Source organism: Lepus europaeus, chromosome 2 (genome assembly GCF_033115175.1).
Source record: "Lepus europaeus isolate LE1 chromosome 2, mLepTim1.pri, whole genome shotgun sequence".
Lineage (NCBI taxonomy): Eukaryota > Metazoa > Chordata > Mammalia > Lagomorpha > Leporidae > Lepus > Lepus europaeus.
Window position 1 is genome coordinate 161,893,171 of NC_084828.1, and position 18,997 is coordinate 161,912,167.

At 44.1% G+C, this 18,997-nt stretch overlaps 1 protein-coding gene across 3 annotated transcripts; it reads left to right on the forward strand.

Annotated features, from left to right (window-relative positions):
- Positions 1-4,278: 4,278 nt before the first annotated feature.
- OXSM (3-oxoacyl-ACP synthase, mitochondrial) lies at positions 4,279-11,607 on the forward strand. 3 transcript variants are annotated; one of them, XR_009868401.1, is made up of 4 exons: positions 4,279-4,567; positions 5,289-6,299; positions 8,249-9,592; positions 11,399-11,607. XR_009868401.1 is itself a non-coding variant. In XM_062215394.1 (2 exons), exons 1-2 carry the CDS (start codon positions 5,320-5,322, stop codon positions 8,649-8,651), a joined length of 1,383 nt encoding a protein of 460 aa, XP_062071378.1. In that variant the 5' UTR covers positions 4,601-5,319; the 3' UTR covers positions 8,652-9,788. The 3 variants fall into 3 exon arrangements, 1 of the variants encoding a protein (XP_062071378.1); XR_009868390.1 differs by lacking the exon at positions 4,279-4,567 and having other exon boundaries at positions 4,601-6,299; XM_062215394.1 differs by lacking the exons at positions 4,279-4,567; positions 11,399-11,607 and having other exon boundaries at positions 4,601-6,299; positions 8,249-9,788.
- Positions 11,608-18,997: the final 7,390 nt, after the last annotated feature.

Genomic DNA, 18,997 nt, shown 5'->3' on the forward strand with positions numbered 1-18,997 from the left:
AACTGACATCCTAACCACCAAGCTAAATGTCTATCCCTTAACCTGGGTTTTATTTAAGATTGTACAACAATGCAGATTTTGTCTCACTTTTCCCTACTGCTTCTTCCAATAAGTCAAGTTGGAGACATTTAAAAAATGCAAGATATTAAACTTTCCTTAATCTCCTTATACTGTCAAAAAGCTTAAATCAACTTTGAACTTATTATTTTGATTTCTTTGGATTGTTGTTCCAGTGTAGTGATTTTTTTTTTTTTCAGGATTCCAACTTTAATAAAAACACTGTCTTTAGAATTGACACAGGGTGGCACTATTCTTAAATGGAATGGCAAAAAGAAATAATCCCACTAAAATTTCCCCAGGATCAGTTTTGTCATTTAAAAAAAAAAAAAGAAGAAAATATTGGCACCAAGGAACTGGTGTGGTGAGTCACCATTGTGTGATTGCATAAACTAGAGAACCAACAACTACTTATTCAGTGCCTGCTGTGTGCAAAGCAGGCTGAGAAAACTGGCATAAAAAAGTTTTAATCTAGCAGCGAAGACAAAAATAATGCTAATAACTTATACACAGATAGCCTTTTAGCTGACAATAAAGAAACTTACTGTGAAGAGAAAAACCAAAGCCCTTTGGTAAGAAATGCACAATACATGCATATAGGCAATGTAAGGGTATATGTTCATCCATTCATTCTGTAATTCACTCATTAACCAAACATTTATGAAGTGACTGTTAAATGGCAAGCACCATGCCAGCCACAGTGAAACACTGAGGCAGACAAGCAGAATCCCTGTTTTCATGCAAGTCATGATGAGTTTAGAACAGCAACATTGGCCGGTGCCGCGGCTCACTAGGCTAATCCTCCACCTGCGGCGCTGGTACTCCGGGTTCTAGTCCCGGTTGGGGCACAGGTTCTGTTCCGGTTGCTCCTCTTTCAGTCCATCTCTCTGCTGTGACCCGGGAAGGCAGTGGAGGATGGCCCAATTCCTTGGGCCCTGCACCCGCATGGGAGACCAGGAGAAGCACCTGGCTCCTGGCTTCGGATCGGCACAGTCTGCCAGCCGTGGCAGCCATTTGAGGGGGTGAACCAACAGAAGGAAGACCTTTCTGTTTCTTTCTCTCACTGTCTAACCCTGCCTGTAAAAAAATAAAAAAAATAATAGCAACATTGGCATTACCAGGAGCTTGTAAGGAAGACCAATTCTTAAGCCCTATCTTTAAAAGTGGGGTGTAGGGGCCGGCGCCATGGCTCAGTGGGTTAACCCTCCGCCTGCGGTGCTGCCATCCCATATAGGTGCTGGTTTGAGACCCAGCTACTCCACTTCCGATCCAGCTTTCTGCTATGGCTTGGGAAATACTAGAAGATGGCCCAAGTCCTTGGGCCCCTGCACCCACCTGGGAGACTCCGAAGAAGCTCCTGGCTCCTGGCTTGTGGCTTTGGATCGGCACAGCTCCAGCTACTGGGGAGAGAACCAACGGAAGGAAGATCTTTCTGTCTCTTCCTCTCACGGTCTGCAACTCTACCTCTCAAATAAATAAATAAATAAAATCTTAAAAAAAAATAAAATAAAGGTGGGGCCTAACAATCTGTGTAGTAAGAAGCCCTTCTGGTGGCTTTGAGACACAATAAACTTGAGAAATACTAATTTAAAGAAAGGAAAATGTCATTGTAGATTACGTTTTCTTGGGAGGGGAAGAATTTGAACAGAATCCTTAAATTGAGAGGTTAAAGAAGAGAGAAAGGGGGGACTTCCAAGCTAAGGAAAAAAAAAAAAAACAAAAACCACCCACACTTAGTATGGACAATATCCTAGCGACATTTGCTTCTCAACATCTCCTGCATGTCTGCTCCTTGCCCTGGCTTTAGTCCAAGTACCTAGTGTCACCCTCTCCCCTGTTTCCATTCCCACCTCCTTCCATCCTCCCTGTACTTAGCTGCAGTAGTGATCTTTCTAAAGCATGCATCTGACCATGTTATTCTCCTGGTCAAACGTTTTCTGTGGTTCATCCTGCTACACTGTACAGTCAGGGAGTCAGAGCCAAGTATGTAATGTCAATGTGGGAAATGACTTTGTTCAAGACATCGGAGTAGGGGAACTTCTGGTGAAAGGAATGAGAGCTAACCGTTTTCTTCACAGGGAAATTTAGATTCAATGAAAGAGCAATGCACTCCAGATTAGACCAGGGCTGTGTTGGATTTGATCTAAAGTCCTCCATATGATACCCAAGGCTTTTGTAATCCAGCCCTTGCCTTACTCTTACACTTTTTTTTTTTTTTTAAAAAGACTTATTTATTTATTTAAACGGCAAAGTTACACAGAAGCAGAAACTTAGAGAAAACTCCTATTAGTAGACTAAGCCTCGGCCTGTAGCTCTGGGATCCCATCTCTGCACTGGTTCGTTTCCTGGCTGCTCTTCTTCCAGTCCAGCTCCCTACTAATGGCCTAGGCATCCTGCATTCATGTGGGAGACCCAGGAGAAGCTCCTGGCTCCTGGCTTTGGATTGGCTTAGCTGCAGCTATTGCTGCCATTTGGGGAGTGAACCAGCAGATGGAAGACTTTTCTATCTTTCCCTTTCTCTCTCTGCAACTCTACCTCTCAAATAAATAAAATCTTTTTAAAAAAAATTCAAGAGGTTTGGCCACAAAGAAACAAATACTCCTATGACCAAAAGTTCAGATGCAGACTGTATGGTTAACCTTTTATCTATGAAGAAAAATAACAAAACACGAACCTGGACAGCATGTAAACAACAGATGGTCAATAAACACCACCTCGGTAAATTGTTTTTTTTTTTGACAGGCAGAGTGGATAGTGAGAGAGAGGGAGACAGAGAGAAAGGTCTTCCTTTTTGCCGTTGGTTCACCTCCAATGGCCGCTGTGGCCGGCACATCTCGCTGATCCGAAGCCAGGAGCCAGGTGCTTCTCCTGGTCTCCCATGCGGGTGCAGGGCCCAAGGACTTGGGCCATTCTCCACTGCCTTCCCGGGCCATAGCAGAGAGCTGGCCTGGAAGAGGGGCAACCGGGATAGAATCCGGCGCCCCAACCGGGACTAGAACCCGGTGTGCCGGCGCCGCAAGGCGGAGGATTAGCCTGTTAAGCCACGGCGCCGACCGGTAAATTGCTTTTTTATATATTTAAGATTTATTTATTTGAAAGGCAGAGTTAGAGAGAGAGAGAGAAAGAGACAGGAAGATCTTCCATATATTGATTCATGCCCCAAATGGCTGCAGTGGCTGGAGCTGGGCCAAGCTGAAGCCAGGAGCCAGGAGCTTCTTCCAGTTCCCCTATATGGGTGCAGGGGCCCAAGTAGTTGGGCCATCCTTCATTGCTTTCCCAAGCACATTAGCAGGGATCTGGACTGGAAGTGGAGTAGCCAGGATTTGAACTGGTGCCTATCTGGGTTGCTGGTGCTGCAGGTGGAGGCTTAACCCCCTACACTACAACACCAGCCCCCATTTTTATATTTTCATGCTGTGTTTCCCTTAATAGATTCACAGACAGCTCTGAGCAAATGTTAGCAAATTTTTCAGACTAAATTTACAGCTAAATGTCTCAAATCTATTTTTTCTCCATTCTTATTTGACACTTCATGTGATGTCTTGAGTACTGTCTCAGATGCAGCAAAAAAAAAATTTTTTTTTTTAAGGATTATTTATTTATTTGAAAGTCAGAGTTAGAGAGAGAAAGAGAAAGAGAAATAGCTCCCATCCACTGGTTCACTCCTCAAATGGCTACAACAGCAGAAGCTGGTCCAGGTTGCAGCCAGGAGCCTGGAACTCACTGTGTCTCCCACAGGGGTGCAGGGGCCCAAGTACTTGTGCCATCTTCTGCTTTCCCAGGCGCAGAGGCAGGGAGCCAGGTCAGAAGTGGAGCATCTGGGACCCCAACCAGGGCTCATATGGAATGCTGGCACTGCAAGCAGCAGTTTAACCTTCTGTGCTATGTCACCAGCTCCTCCAAGTTTTTTTTAAATATAAAAACTTTGTGACTTTTTAAAAAATGACATACTGTATGTGTTAATTAAAATTTAAAAATTGACATATTGAAATATTTGGATTTATTCTAAAACATAACATCAACATCCTGACACATTAATACTCCCAGGGAGGATTTCTTAAAATGGCTTCCCAGCATTAAGATGTACCACCAAGCACAATTTCCTGATGTTGGGCATCTTTGACTTAGTTTTATTTTACTCACTCCAGGATACGCTGTAATGACGCTGAGGCCACAGTCATTTCCTTAATTTTTTTTTTTTTCTAGGCGTGCTGTGGACTATGCTGTGGTCAATACGGACCATTTGGACACTATCACTGCCGAAAAAAAGAGTTCTCTCGGATGGGCGGAAATACCGTCTCATTGCGATATTCGCAGGTTCTGCACCACCCGCGAGCGCGCTAGGCTCCAACGGCGGCGCTCAGGCCCGACCGCCCGGCGGGCGTGACCTCCGCCAAGGTGACGCGGCACCCGGCCTCCGGCTGCAGCGGGCGCGCGCGCGGGGGCGCGCACGTGCGTACGTACGGCGCGTGCGTGCGCGAGCGTCCGCCGACGGCGCGAGCCGCCTCAGGTATCCGCTGCGGCTTCCCTCTTCCGCTTGGTCCTCCGCCTCCGCCGCTGCGTCGGGCCGCGTCGGATTTCGGGAAGGGCGTCGGGGGCTTCTGACCCTGTGGCCTCGCTGGGTGCGGGGCGTGTGTGGCGGCGCGGGGCGGGCAAAGCCCGCTGGTGCCCGCCCCTGGCCCGCGTGGGGCCCCGGCGCGATCCCTGGGCGCCTTCCGCCGGTGACCCGCGTGGTCAGCCCGGGCCTTGGGACTCGGCCCTGAGGGGATTTCGAAAAGGCGGGGTGGTTCCCAGGGCTTGAAGACAGTCATGCCCGCGAACGCCGCCTCACAGAGTAGGCCCGGGCGCGTTTTCTGTGCCTGTGACTCCGGAAGTGCCATGTGGAATAAGCCCTCAGTAACCCTGAACCAGGGTGCTGCTTGCAGCCCGAATCGGTCTGGGGGCTCCTTTTTCTTTTTCACCGTGTAGTTTCCATTTTGCTGGCTCGTGCGTTTTTTGGTCTGTGTCTTTAGACGGCTGAGGGTACTTACAAACCTAAAAAGGGAGTTGTGTCTAAACAGATGGATTGAAGACACAGTATAAATTGAAGTTTTGTAGCATTATGTGCCTTGTGCTTATCTTATTTAACGTTTCTCATCAAGCACCTAAAGCGATGCCTGGGATGTCGTTTCTTTGGCCCGTCAGCGGTTTTAACGGTGACTCTTTCCTGGGTGTGTTGTGGTCTGTTACAGGGATGTGTTTCTGATCCTCTGAATATCAGCCATGCTGTCAGACTGCTTGCAAAACTTCCTAAAGCTTACAAGCCCTCGCCTTCTGTATTCAAGATCATGCCAGCGGGTCAGAAGCAAAAGGAGGTTTTTTGGAACTGCGCCGACACCCAGGTTGCCAAGGCGGGTTGTCGTGACAGGCATTGGCTTGGTGACCCCTCTGGGTGTTGGAACTCAGCTGGTGTGGGACCGGCTTCTCCGAGGAGAGAGTGGAATTGTTTCGCTGGCTGGTGAGGAGTATAAGAGTATCCCTTGCAGCGTTGCTGCTTTTGTGCCAAGAGGTTGTGATGAAGGCGAGTTCAATGAGGAGACCTTTGTGTCCAAATCAGACATGAAGGCCATGTCTTCTCCCACTGTCATGGCCATTGGAGCTGCAGAGTTAGCCTTGAGAGATTCCGACTGGCATCCTCAGTCGGAAGCTGACCGAGTGGCTACGGGTGTTGCCATTGGAATGGGAATGGTTCCTCTTGAAGTTGTTTCTGAAACAGCTTTGATGTTCCAGACAAAGGGTTACAATAAAGTCAGCCCGTTTTTTGTCCCTAAGATTTTGATCAACATGGCAGCAGGCCAGGTCAGCATTCGCTATAAACTCAAAGGCCCAAATCATGCAGTATCTACAGCCTGTACCACGGGAGCTCATGCCATAGGTGACTCTTTTAGATTGATAGCCCACGGTGATGCCGATGTGATGGTGGCTGGAGGTACAGATTCCTGCATTAGCCCTTTATCTCTCGCTGGGTTTGCCAGAGCTCGGGCTCTGAGCACAAACACAGATCCTAAGTTGGCGTGTCGACCGTTTCATCCAAAGAGAGATGGTTTTGTAATGGGAGAAGGTGCCGCTGTGCTGGTGATGGAAGAACATGGTCATGCAGTTCAAAGAGGGGCCCGGATCTATGCGGAAGTTCTGGGCTATGGACTCTCAGGTGACGCCGGTCACATAACTGCACCTGATCCTGAGGGAGAAGGTGCCTTAAGGTAAAGATTGGCTGTTTTATTCCTACTCTTCTTTCAAAAGAGACTGTTTGAGTTCCAAATTAGGGAAAACTAGTAATGCGTTGGTGTACAGATCTCTGTTGTTTTCTGTTTTAGGCTAAGAAAAGTGATTTTTTTTTTCTTTTTTAGTTTTTGGCTTCAAACCCTTGAAATGTTGGAATATCTGTGCAAAAATTGGATTTTAGTTAAGGGCAATACATTTGTGAAGAAGACCATGTTTGTCTGCCAACTTTCGTACATCCATCTGTGCTTAACAGCTGTGAGGTGCTCCTTCCTACAGCCCTCACCTATGGCCCTCCATCAGTTTTGGATAGAAAAGTCAGTCCTCTCAGACATGTCTCATTCCTGCTGCCTTTCAAATCAGTTACTTCTCAACCTTTCATGCCCAAGGATCTGATCAAAATACTGATTCTGACTCTAGGCTGGCACTTGAGATTTAGCATTTCTGAGACGCTCCTGGGTGATGGTGATGCCTCTGATGTAAGACCACACCTTGAAAAAAGGTGAAATGTTGTAGACAAGATAATTAGTAACAAAAAACCCAAAAAGACCTTGATAACGTGGTACTATATAATTTGTTAGCTTTCATACATTCTATGGTATTTTTACCCATTTAAATTACAAGTTAGTAAGTCTTTTCTTTAAAGGGACAAATAGTAAATATTTTTGAGTTTGGGGGCCATTGAGTCTGTTGCAACCACTCACTGTTGCCCTTAGAGTGTGAAAGCAGTCTTAGACAATAGTATGGAAATAAATAGTTGTGAATATGTCTCAGTGAAACTATTTATAAATGTGGGCATTTGGCAAAGGCTCATAGTTTACTGACCCTTAGATTAAAATTTGGATTTTGGTGAGTGGTTGCTGCTGCTAGACATGTAACTAGCTAGATGAAGAAATAGTTACATTAGGGGAAACCTTTCAGCAAATTTCAGATTATATCATGAGCTTCCTGCTAAGAAATACATGCAGCCCAGGGTGTTGTGGCAAAGCAGGTCAAGCAACCACCTATATGACGCTGGCATCCCATCTCATAGTGCCAGGTTCAAGCCCTGGTTGCCCCGTTTCCCTGATCCAGCTGCTTGCTAATGTGACTTGGGAAAGCATCCCAAAGGCTCAACTGCTGGGCCCCTGCTACCCATGTGGGAGCCCTGAATGGAGTTCCAGCTCCTGGCTTTGTCCTAGCCGACCCCCAGCTGTTGCTGCTGTTTGGGGAGTGAACCAGCTGGTGGAAGATTTCTCTCTCCACTCTGTCTTTTAAATAAATGAAATAAATATTTAAAAAAGAGAAAGGAATACATGCAGCCCACAGATCAGGAAATGAAAAAGTATCCACATCAAAAAGTTTTCAAAAGTTCTTCCAGAGATTTTTTTAAAATTTGTTTTTGGCTTGGCTTCATATTTATTTATTATTCTTATAGCCCAAATAAAGAGGGTCTTGAAAGGTTACTTGAAGCATTGAAGTAGTAGATCATTGGGAAAAATGCCAAGTTTTACATTTAAAAAAAAATTAAAAGTCATAAATTTGTACATTTAAAATCTTTGCATTTCCCCTGGTCACAAAAATTTGCTAGAAGAAAAATTATTCTGGTCTTAAATCAACATGATTTTTTCCCCCAGGAAAAAAATGTCAATTCAAATAAAAGGAATTATAGCTTTAGTAGACATGATAGATTTCATGGATTTTTATGTTTAACTCATGGTGATGAATCAATCCAAGGTACTGGGTGTGACTTACTATTCTGCTTGCAGGTGGCATTCTACCTCATGTGAGAATGCAAGATGGATGGGGTCCTGTTACTGGAGCTAGGATTGTTTTCATCTAGTATAATCAAATACCTAATGCCTCTATTTCTTTCACATAAACCATGTATAAAGAACCTCTTATTAAAATTAAACTTAGTCCTGATAAATTTGTTTTCTTATTTTATTAGATGTATGACTGCTGCTGTAAAAGATGCAGGTGTGCAACCTGAAGAGATATCCTATGTCAACGCACATGCTACTTCCACCCCTTTGGGAGATGCTGCTGAAAACAAAGCTATCAAGCATCTTTTCAAAGGCCATGCGTACAACCTTGCAGTTTCCTCAACCAAGGGAGCCACAGGACATCTGCTGGGAGCTGCAGGGGCGGTTGAAGCAGCTTTCACCACACTAGCTTGCTATTATCGAAAACTACCACCTACTTTAAACCTGGATTGTACAGAACCAGAATTTGATCTTAATTATGTCCCACTAAAGGCACAGGAATGGAAAACTGAGAACAGACTTATTGGACTCACCAATTCCTTTGGTTTTGGTGGTACTAATGCAACGCTTTGTATTGCTGGCATGTAGGACAAATCATTTGTAATTAAACATTGATTTTTTTTAAAAGACGCTGTAAGAGAAGAAATAATATGTATATATGTATGTGTTTGTGTATCAGTAACCAGATACCCCCTTTTGGTAGAGTTTTTCTGTCTTGACACTATTGATAATCTGGGTAGGATAGTTGTTGGGGAAAACAGGGATGCACCTAGCATTGTGAGATGTTCAGTAACACCCTGTTCTTCACTGTGCTGAACACCATTTCCTTTAGACATTGCCAAGTGTTTCTCGGGGGAAAATATAAGACAGGTCAATACCACTGACCTGTCTTTCCCCAATACTCCTAGGTCTGACAGCTTTCTGTGACATTTTGCTTGCTTTGGTCCATTTCACAGATATTTAGTGAATACTACTCTATGCTGGGCAGGGTTGTTGTATTGTACAACTCCAGGGGAACCATTCATATATAATGTAAGGAGTATAATGTAACTAGATGTTGGAATCAGTGTCCTTAGAGTAGCTGCCAGTCAGCAATGGTTATTTACCTCTTACCTCTCCAATCTTCTTCATATTATTCACACTGTAATTCAGTGAAATTAATGGAATTTGCCTGAACTACCGAGCCATCGATTCCTGAAAGAAGGAAGTGAAATTGGTTTGAATTTTCTTATTCTTTTTGTATTTATGCTGGTACCTCAGTGATAGAGATCAGGATCTTTGGGAAATGGAGCAGTAATTGATGATTTGACCGCATTGTCATGGCCCACCTCTAACTTCACTGAAGCTTTGGTTATTCTCTGTGTTCTCTGACACTCCCACAAGTATTGGAGGTCCCTCTACTATTCTGCCTTGGGACATTCTCTAAAGCTGAGGGATTGCATTCTGTCCCAGCAGGCTGGTAGTGTGAGGAGAGAGAGAGGAGCAAGTTCCCCAGCGGCAACTCTGGAGCACTGAGGACGTAGTTGGGGGTAAGTGCCAGAGCCTCATTTCAAGGCCTATCTAAAGTCTGCACACTTCCTCAGAGGGTTCCTGGTGAGATGGAACTTCGGTTGCCCATAGCAGTAATTAGCTCAGAGTTCCTGCTTTTCTGGCTATTCTTCCATGTCCCTGTGCCCTTCCCCCCTTTTAATTTTTTATTTATTATAGTTTTTATTTAATGAATACAAACTTCATATACACAGCTTTTAGGAATATAGTGTTTCTTCCCCCCATTCCCGCCCTCCCACCTCCACTCCCAACCCACCTCCTACTCCCTCTCTCATTCCGTTTCTCATTAAGATTCGTTTTTAATTATCTTTATATACAGAAGACCAACTCTATATTAAGTAAAGATTTCAACAGTTTGCACGCACACAGACACACAAAGTATAAAGTACTGTTTGAAGTCAGGTTTTACCGTTAATTCTCATAGTGCACCTCATTAAGGACAGAGGTCCTACATAGCGGGTAAGTGCACAGTGACTCTTGTTAATTGAACAATTAACACTCTTATTTTTGATGTCAGTGACCACCTGAGGCTCTTGCTATGAGCTGCCAAGGCTATGGAAACCTTTTGAGTTCACAAACTCCGTCGGTATTTAGACAGGGCCATATGCAAAGTGGAAGTTCTCTCCTCCCTTCAGAGAAAAATTTTATGATGGCCCTTCTTTCCACTAGAGTCTCACTCACAGAGATTCTTCATGTAGGTTATTTTTTGCCACAGTGTCTTGGCTTTTCCTGCCTGAAATGCCCTCTCGGGCTTTTCTGCCAGATCCAAATGCCTTAAGGGCTGATTCTGAGGTCAGAGCCTACACCCCTTTTTGATTTTTAATACTATTCCCAGGAGTTGCTTCCCAAACCATCTTTTATCAGGCTTTGTTTGCTGAGTGTGTACAGTGGTAAATGGGTTGTGTGTATTTCTGCAGAAACAATAGGGATCCTCAGGTTATAAGAGCCCAGATGTATTGCCCACCCACTGACCTTGACTGGATACTTTAATCCCTTGTATGCCTATGATTCCAGCCATGTATTCACATGACTATAGTCAGTTCTGATCATCATCAGCAAACATATAGTTCAACTGAAATTTTTGGGTGCTACTGTAGAGCTGGCATTTTTCTGATCATTTATTTGATAAATGGAATGTGCAGGGAAATATTCCCTAAAGGAAGCAGAAGCTGTAAGAGTGGATGGATTCCAGCCAGGTGAAGGTGGGGCAGATAGAGAAGGAATGATGTTCTAGCCAGAGGGAGGTCAATGTGAAATGGTCTAGAAGGTAGAATATTTGTGTTAAAATGCATATACCCTGATATGGGGGATTGGGGAAAATTGCCAAAAACATCTGGTGGAGGTCAGATCAAAAAGAACCTTCCAAGTTTTGTTAAAGCAATAAGGGTGGTGGGAAGCCATTTAAGGTTTGGGATGTAATGATGCCTTTGTAAAATGTCAGATTGGCTAGGTTGAACTACATTTCCCAGTATTCCTTTAACTATGTTTTTGGTTAGAGTGGGCTTTAACTATGTTTTTGGTTAGAGAGATTGCTGTGGAGACTTGCGAGTGGAAGCGAAGCAGCATTTTGTAGCTCCTACATGTCACTTATCTGCAGGCTTACCTTAGTGTGAGGCAGTGGCTGAGCCTGCAATTACTCTGCCCTCTCTGACTCCTTCAGCTGCCCTGATTCTAGACCAGGTGTGTGTCAGCTCCTTGCTAATGAAGGGCCCAGCTTCTGCCCCTTGCTACCTAAGTTGGAGCAATAACTGTAGGGTTTCATTTCATTTTGTGTTTGTGAATTCCAGCTTGTTACTGGAACATTACATTCACCTTCCCAACTGCCTGCCTTGTGGACTTCAACTCAGGATTGGAAGATAATAGTGAGACTTGAAAGCATTACACAGACCACTTAGCCGGTTCCTGCCATGGGGTAAGGTCAAGTCTATGGAAAGCATCCATGTTTATACTTTGTGGTTCCATTTTTCTGAATAAATCCTGACTGGTACATATGAAGTTTAAGAGTTATTGAGAGTGATAAAATCCTTTTCTTTTAGGAGCATCTCAATAGCTACAGAACAGAGAACAGATTGGATGAAAGCTTGATTCTGTAAGAGAAAAGTCTTGCTGTTGAAGGCAGAGTGGCTGAAACAGACTATTTTGATCTAAATTTATTGCTAAGTTAAAAATCACTTGTAAGCACTTAACAAGTGACCTCAAAGCAATAAAATGCACCCATATTAAGTGTGCAGCTCAATGAGTTTTGGTAAAGGTATGCACACACACATGAAGTCCGTTGCTGCCACCCCCAGAACTCTTTTAGCTGTAATCATTGCAGAGCGCTCTATCACTATACATAAGATTCCCCTTTTCTAGAATTTTATATAAAAGGAGTCACACAGCATACTCTTGTGTCTGGCTTTTTTCCACTCATAATGTCTTCGAGGTTGTACCTGTTAAAGAACTGGATTCACTTCTCTTTTATTACTAAATTTTAAAAATCTTTAATCAGTAAAGATGTCCTTGACTTTTACTCTGCCTCTAATCCCTACTTAGCTTAATTTTTCCCTTTTTACTTTTTTCCACTATTAATTTTTAAATGGATATGCCTTGCCTTTTGAACAAAAAGATAAGGATTAAAAAATCTGTAGAAGCAAGTTTACTGCTAAAGCAAAGAATCTCTCTGGAAATCACAGATGTGTAAGAGTTTTAACAAAAGACACAGACCCATGCTTACATAAGTTAATTGAAATCATGGGAAGTAGTGCTAGAAATCTGAGAGTTTCCTGTAGCCCAGTGCCAAGAGTATGTGTAGGTTACTACTTTTGAATCCATATATCCCACCTCTATCCCTGGGATCTTAATGTTTAACAAAGAAAGAGAATAAGATAATAAAAATAAACATGGCTTTTATGTTAGTTCAGGTTTCCTGATAAGTAGGGCCAAACAGGATTTTCTGTGCAAGAACTTTCCTGGGTAAACACCTGTGAAGGATAGAGGTGGCAGGGGAGAGCAGGGGAAAGCAGAGAGAAGCTTCAGCCTGCAAGAGAAGCATGATCCTGTAGGAGAGGAGATGCAGGAACGAAAGAAGATCAGGTAGGAAGGGTCTCAGACTGAAAAAGTTTGGCCAGGCTGACAGTTTACGAGCCACAGTCTTCATGAAAGCATTCCACATCTCTAAGGAATGGGCCTACAGTTGTATCTGCCTGGTGCTTGGTCACTGACTGGGAGCTGCCTCGGCATAGCAGGAAATCTAAGCTGTGCATTTTTCATGGCCTTTGTAATCCACCCCTGGGAGCACAGAGATCTGTTTCTCCATGCAGGTTCTGGGAGCAGCTCCTTCATGGTTCCCATGGGCCTCTTTTTTTGGACAGAGTTAGACAGTGAGAGAGAGAGAGAGAGAAAGGTCTTCCTTCCATTTGGGTTCACCCCCAAATGGCCACTATGGCCGGAGCTATACAGATCTGAAGCCAGGAGCCAGGTGCTTCTTCCTGGTCTCCCATGCAGGTTGCAGGCACCCAAGCACTTGGGCCATTCTCCACTGCCCTCCCAGGCCACAGCAGAGAGCTGGACTGGAAGAGGAGCAACCGGGACTAGAACCCTGCGCCCATATGGGATGCCAGTGCTGCAGGCGGAGGATTAACCAAGTGAGCCATGGTACCCACCATGGGCCTCTTTCTGAGGGAAATTTTGAAAGAAGGAAGTTAGTAGGCCTGACATATCTTTGTTGGGTCCACAATAGGTACTCACCCTCTCTCCCATCTACTATTCATCCTCAATTTTCTTCATCCTCAGCTGTTGTCTTGGAAGGCCTTAGTGGCTGTGCTGCTGGTGCGACCCAAACCTGCATTCTTGAGGAATGTTGGACTTTGGTGATGGATGACAGCATGTCCTGCTCAGATAGTAGTTACTGCATGTGTCATGGAGCGCTGGGATTGAGAGGCAAGGGGATACCAGGAAGGACTCAAGTAGATTGTCTGGATTCCATGTCCGTGTTCCCTCTGTCCAAGTTATACAGCACTGCCTCCTCTGCTGATTCGGGTCAGATACCACAGCTGACATGTGGCCTTTCTGGTTTCTGGGCACAAGCAGTCCAAAGTGTCTGCCCAGCATCTACAGCTTGCTGTTCAGTGTGATTCTTGCTGTGTCACTGGCAAAAATATAGACTTTTTGGAGACCAGGACATCCAACACTACACAACCCAGAGTTCCAAGGATGAGAAGCACGAAATTCTTCATTATGATGGAACCTTTGGGAGTCATGGGAAGTGGGGCCACTGCTGTTCCCCAGCCCCTTTGATTCATGAACCCACATGTTCTTGTTGGGGACTTTTCCCGCCAGTGAAGTTTTTGTTATTTCAGCCAGTGCTGCTTGTTGAGGATGACATTATGGCCACTCAGGATGCATGTTGCCCTTGAGCTGCAGATGTAGGTGTTCCAGCTCCTTTGAGGTTGGCTGCTTCTGGATGGTGGGATGTGTGACAAAACCCATGGAGCCCCTGGTCATAGACCTACTCCCCAGGCCGTCTTCTTTGCTGTGGAGCTTGGCTCCTGCTCAGATGCTATGGTGCAAGGGATTCCACCTATGGATTGGATGTATTTTAAAACCTGCAGATAATGGTAGTGGATGAGGCTCTGTGGGAAGGAGAAACAAACGCAGTGAAATAGGCATCAGTACCTGTGAAGATGAAGCATAGGTTCTTTTGTGCTAGGCTGGACATTCAGAGGCAGAAATAGCTGGAATGAACACTGTAAATAGACACAGCAGTAGCTAGATCCATCTTGGCGAGTGGGAGTTGGGAATGTAGGTAGCCTCCATTTCTACCGCGGTAGCTACATCATTCATGTGCTTTTCATGCAATTCTAAGGTGGCCAGTGACAAAGGCTGGCTAATGTCAGTTGGCAGGGTCATCTTGTCTACTTGCTTGTTCAGTCCCTCTAATGTTTCTGGAAGATATGAACGTGTGATACGGAAGAGTTCACCATTCCTAGACTGTCCAGTCACATGCCTCTATTGGAGATAGCTTTCTGCGCTGCTAGTTCTTTTCCTTATAGATCCCTGACTACAGACCAGGACTTTGGCCAATGCCCAGGAATTTTATTGTTCTAACTTCTCGGACTACTTCTGCTGCTGCACAAAGCGAGTGGCCAGATGCGGCTCTGCCCTTTGGGAACATTTTCCCTTCTCAATGCTATTGCAGTCCACTCCTGAGTATGGTGGGACTGTAGCTGTCATCTGTTTTCAATTTGAACTACTGCCAGAGACTATTTAGGAGGTAAAATCAGCAGGCTTTCATAGTTTGATCCCCTCCACCCCTCTCCCCGAATTCCTTGCTTCTTCAGTTTTCCTTATTCTCTGTCCCTCCTAGGATGTAAATGTCATCAGAAAAGGAAATTTTGCTGCTTTTTTGCTTCTATAATTCCTGTTGCCTAGAACAGCACCTGGCACAACGTTGGTTTCAATAAACATTTGTGAAGGAACAAATGTGTGAATCTCAGAAAACTTCTAGCAGCCACCTAGTTGCTCAGATCACAAGACTAGTAAGAGTCAGCCTGGATTCCTGCCCTTCCTGTCACTTTTCTAAGCCTTCAGCAATTCCAGCAAATTCCAGTTTCAAAATACACCCTAAACAGTCACTGCTCTTCATTCCTGCCACTGTTATCTCCCTTCTGAACAGCAAGGATCAACTTGTTGGTCTTTTTGTGTCTCAAACACCACTCATTCTTGCTGTAGTTGACAAATTGATCTTTTCACAATATGAATCACATCATTTAGTTCTTCTGACAATCTTCTAACGACTTCCCATCTGACTCGGGATGAAACTCAAACCCTCACCAAGGTCTGTGAGGCCCCCGTGATGTGGACCTGACCTCCTTCCTTGCACCCCCTGCAGCTCGCGTTCATGCCATGCTGGTGTTCTTTCCATTCCTCGAATCTCTGCCTTTATCATTGTGCTTCTCTAGGCCTGGAACTCTATTTCTTTTTATATCAAAATTGGCTTCCTATTATTATACAGGTTTCAGCACAAATGCCTCTTCTTGGAGGTCTCTCTGGCCTAGACCTAATCTAAAGTAAGTGCTCTGACCCCCACCACTCCCATCTCAATCCTTCTTCATCCCAGGGCCATGTTTTGTTTCTTCTAGAAAGTCAGACATTATCTTTTTTAAAAATAGACCTATCTCCTGGGATTTTTTTTATTCTCTCTGTATATAAAGAATATAAACTTTATAGAAAATGGGGCTGGCGCTGTGGCACAGTGGGTTAATGCCCTGGCCTGAAGCACCGGTATCCCATATGGGCGCCAGTTCGAGACCTGGCTGCTCCACTTCCAATCCAGCTTTCTGCTATGGCCTGGGAAAGCAGTACAAGATGGCCCGAAATGCTTGGGCCCCTGCACCTGCGTGGGAGACCCAGAATAAGCTCCTGGATCCTGGCTTCAGATCGGCACAGCTCTGGCCTTGCGGCCAACTGGGGAGTGAACCAACAGATGGAAGATCTCTCCCTCTCTACCTCTCATTCTCTTTCTATGTAACTCTGACTTTCAAATAAATAAATAAATCTTTAAAAAAAAAAAACCTGTAGTTTTAAAAAAACTTTATAGAAGCTGAGATCTCATTGACCTTGTGAACAAAAATGGTATCCCCAGAATGCACTAAAGAATGTGGCACACACATGAACTGACAGACAGATGTTAGTCCCAGCAGCAATATTTGTTCCAAAAAGGACAGCAAAGAGGAGCAGTTCATGTATGGTTTTAGGAAACCAGGAGAGTTGGTGTTGAGAGTAAGTGGGAAGGGTGGAGGCAGTCATGTGCTGTCTCTGTCTTGGCACCTGACTCAGCTTTGAGGTTTGGGACCATGTAGGAAAGGGAGAGTGGTATTTTAGCAATGTCTTTAGAATTGCCTCACACAAATGAGGTAACCTGAATTATAAGTGACTAATGATATTATCTTAAACAAAAAGCCTCTAACTCAGGATCCAGCCATTTTTTTTCTGTAAAGGATCAGATAGTGTTTTTGGCTTTGTGAGCTGATGGTGGCCATGGCAACTTCTCAATTCTGTTTGCTTGAGTGCAAAAGCAGTCCTAGAAAATACATAAAGGAATAGGCACGGTAGCATTGGTCCTGCAGAGGGCTTGATGAAGCCAATGAGCTATAGTTTTGGTGACTTTTGCTTTAACTCTGCAAGGAAGCACATTTTCTGAAATGTTCAACCAGTTAATCTTTGCTGTGTGTGTTTGTTTCTTAAATTCGTTTTATTTATTTGAAAGGCAGAATTACAGAGATAGGGCGAGAGACACAGAGAAAGAGAGATCTTTTATTCACTGCTCACTCCCCAAATGGCTGCAATGGCCAGGGCTGGGCCAGAAGCAAGGAGCTTCATCCAGGTCTCCCACGTAGAGAGCAGGGGCCCAATGCCTCAGGAATCTTTCACTGCTTTTCCCAGGCCATTAGCAGGGAGCTGGACCTGAAGTGGAACAGCTGGGACTTGAAACAATATCTTATGGGATGCTGGCATTGCAGGTGGCGGCCTAACCTGCTATGCCACAACACCACCCCCTAATTTTTTTTCTAAGTTACATAGAGAGGGAATGATAAGAAAGGTCTTCCATCTACTTGTTCCCACACCATATTGCTTCAACGGCCAGAGCTGGGCCAGGTTGAAGCCAGAAGCCAGGAGCTTCATCTGTGTCTTCTGTGTGGGTGGCAGGGGCCCAAACACCTGTGCCATCTTCAGCTGCTTTCCCCAGATCATTGGTAGGGAGCTGGATCAGATGTGGACCAGCCGGGACATGAACCGGCACCCATATGGGATGCCAGCACTGCAGATGGCAGTGTTACCTGCTATGTCACAATGCCAGCTCCCTGACAGATAATTCTTCTGTGTCACTGGAATATCCAGAAATGTTATAGTATATGATTAGAAAGCTGTATCTCAATACTGGAATGATAAAATAACAAGAGTTAATTCTTAGGTATATACCAGGTGTTGTTTTAAGTACTTTTCTTAATATTGCTTCAGTTAATCCTTACAACAGTTATGTAATTTAGGTATTACTATTGTCCTATTTAATGGATAAAGATTTGAAGTTCAATGAAGTTAAAAAGCTGGTCTAAAATCACACAGCCAAAAAGTGCCCAAGCAGAGACTCAAAAGGGTCTTCTGCCTCCAGGGCACCGGCTCTTAACTTCTTGAATATACCACCTGCCCAAAGAGGAAACATTGGCTCTTTTCTCCAAGGGAAGTCTTGGAGGGCAGAAATAACCACGTTGGAACCTGTTTTGAGTTGGGAAGTTGGCAGAGGGCATATGAGATGAATTGAGCATCTCCTTTAGTTTGGGAAGAAAAGAACAAGGATGTGTCCTGTTCTACCTTAAAAAGGTACTGAAAATTAAATTAGACGTATAAAGTCTGATAACCGAACTCCATCCCGAGAATTAAAAGGCTTCCTCTAAATATTCTACTCTTTCCAGATTTAATATATGAGCATCTTTATGGACAATTTCAAAGCATGTTCATCATAGTACAATAAGGAAAGGACTCATTAATTTAAAAGTTAAAAACACTGTTGGTAGATAATATGTGCTCACTTAAAAAATTAAAGCAGTGCAAAAGGTATAAGTCATCTCCTCTCCACACTCCTCACCACTGGCTAATACCATTTTGCAGCTTCACAGTGAACCGACATTTGTGTTGCCACTTGGTGTAATTTCAATAAACAGCACATGAGAACTTCCTTTATCCTTTCATGGCTTAATTCACAATGACTAAGCTCTATTAAAGATGGCCCAGTGGTGAATATCCTACCACCAAGATCTCCTTGCCTACATGAGTGACATAGTAGGAGAAATGAGATTTAGATTCAGTAGGCCTGGATCCATATCGCTATTACTAGACCATAATTTTCTTATTTGCAAAATGGAGTAGGTAATATTACCTGTCCAATAATCGTTATAAGACTCAAATAAGGTCAATAAACTAAGTATATGCATCTGTTACAACAGTGGCTATTAAATTAAGAGAGAAGTGTGATCTTTTCCATGTTCATGAGTTTTCCAGGAGCTTGGTTGCTAAATCCAGAAAATTGTACTGGTTTTCAATTTTGCTGTTATTATTTTAAATATGTTTATATATCTTTTCCATTTTATTTGAAAGACAGATAGACAGAAGAATCTTTCATGTACTTGGCTTACTCCCCAAATGCCTGTAGTAGCCAGGACTTGTTCAGGCTGAAGCCAGAAGCCCAGAACTCAATCTGTGTCTGTCACATGGGTAGTAGAGACTCAAATACTTGAGCCATCATCTGCTGCTGCCCTGGGTGCACATTAGCAGGCTGCTGGATTGGAAGCAGAAGAGCTGGAACTTGAACCAGGCACTCTTTTTTTAAAAGCTTTTATTTAATGAAT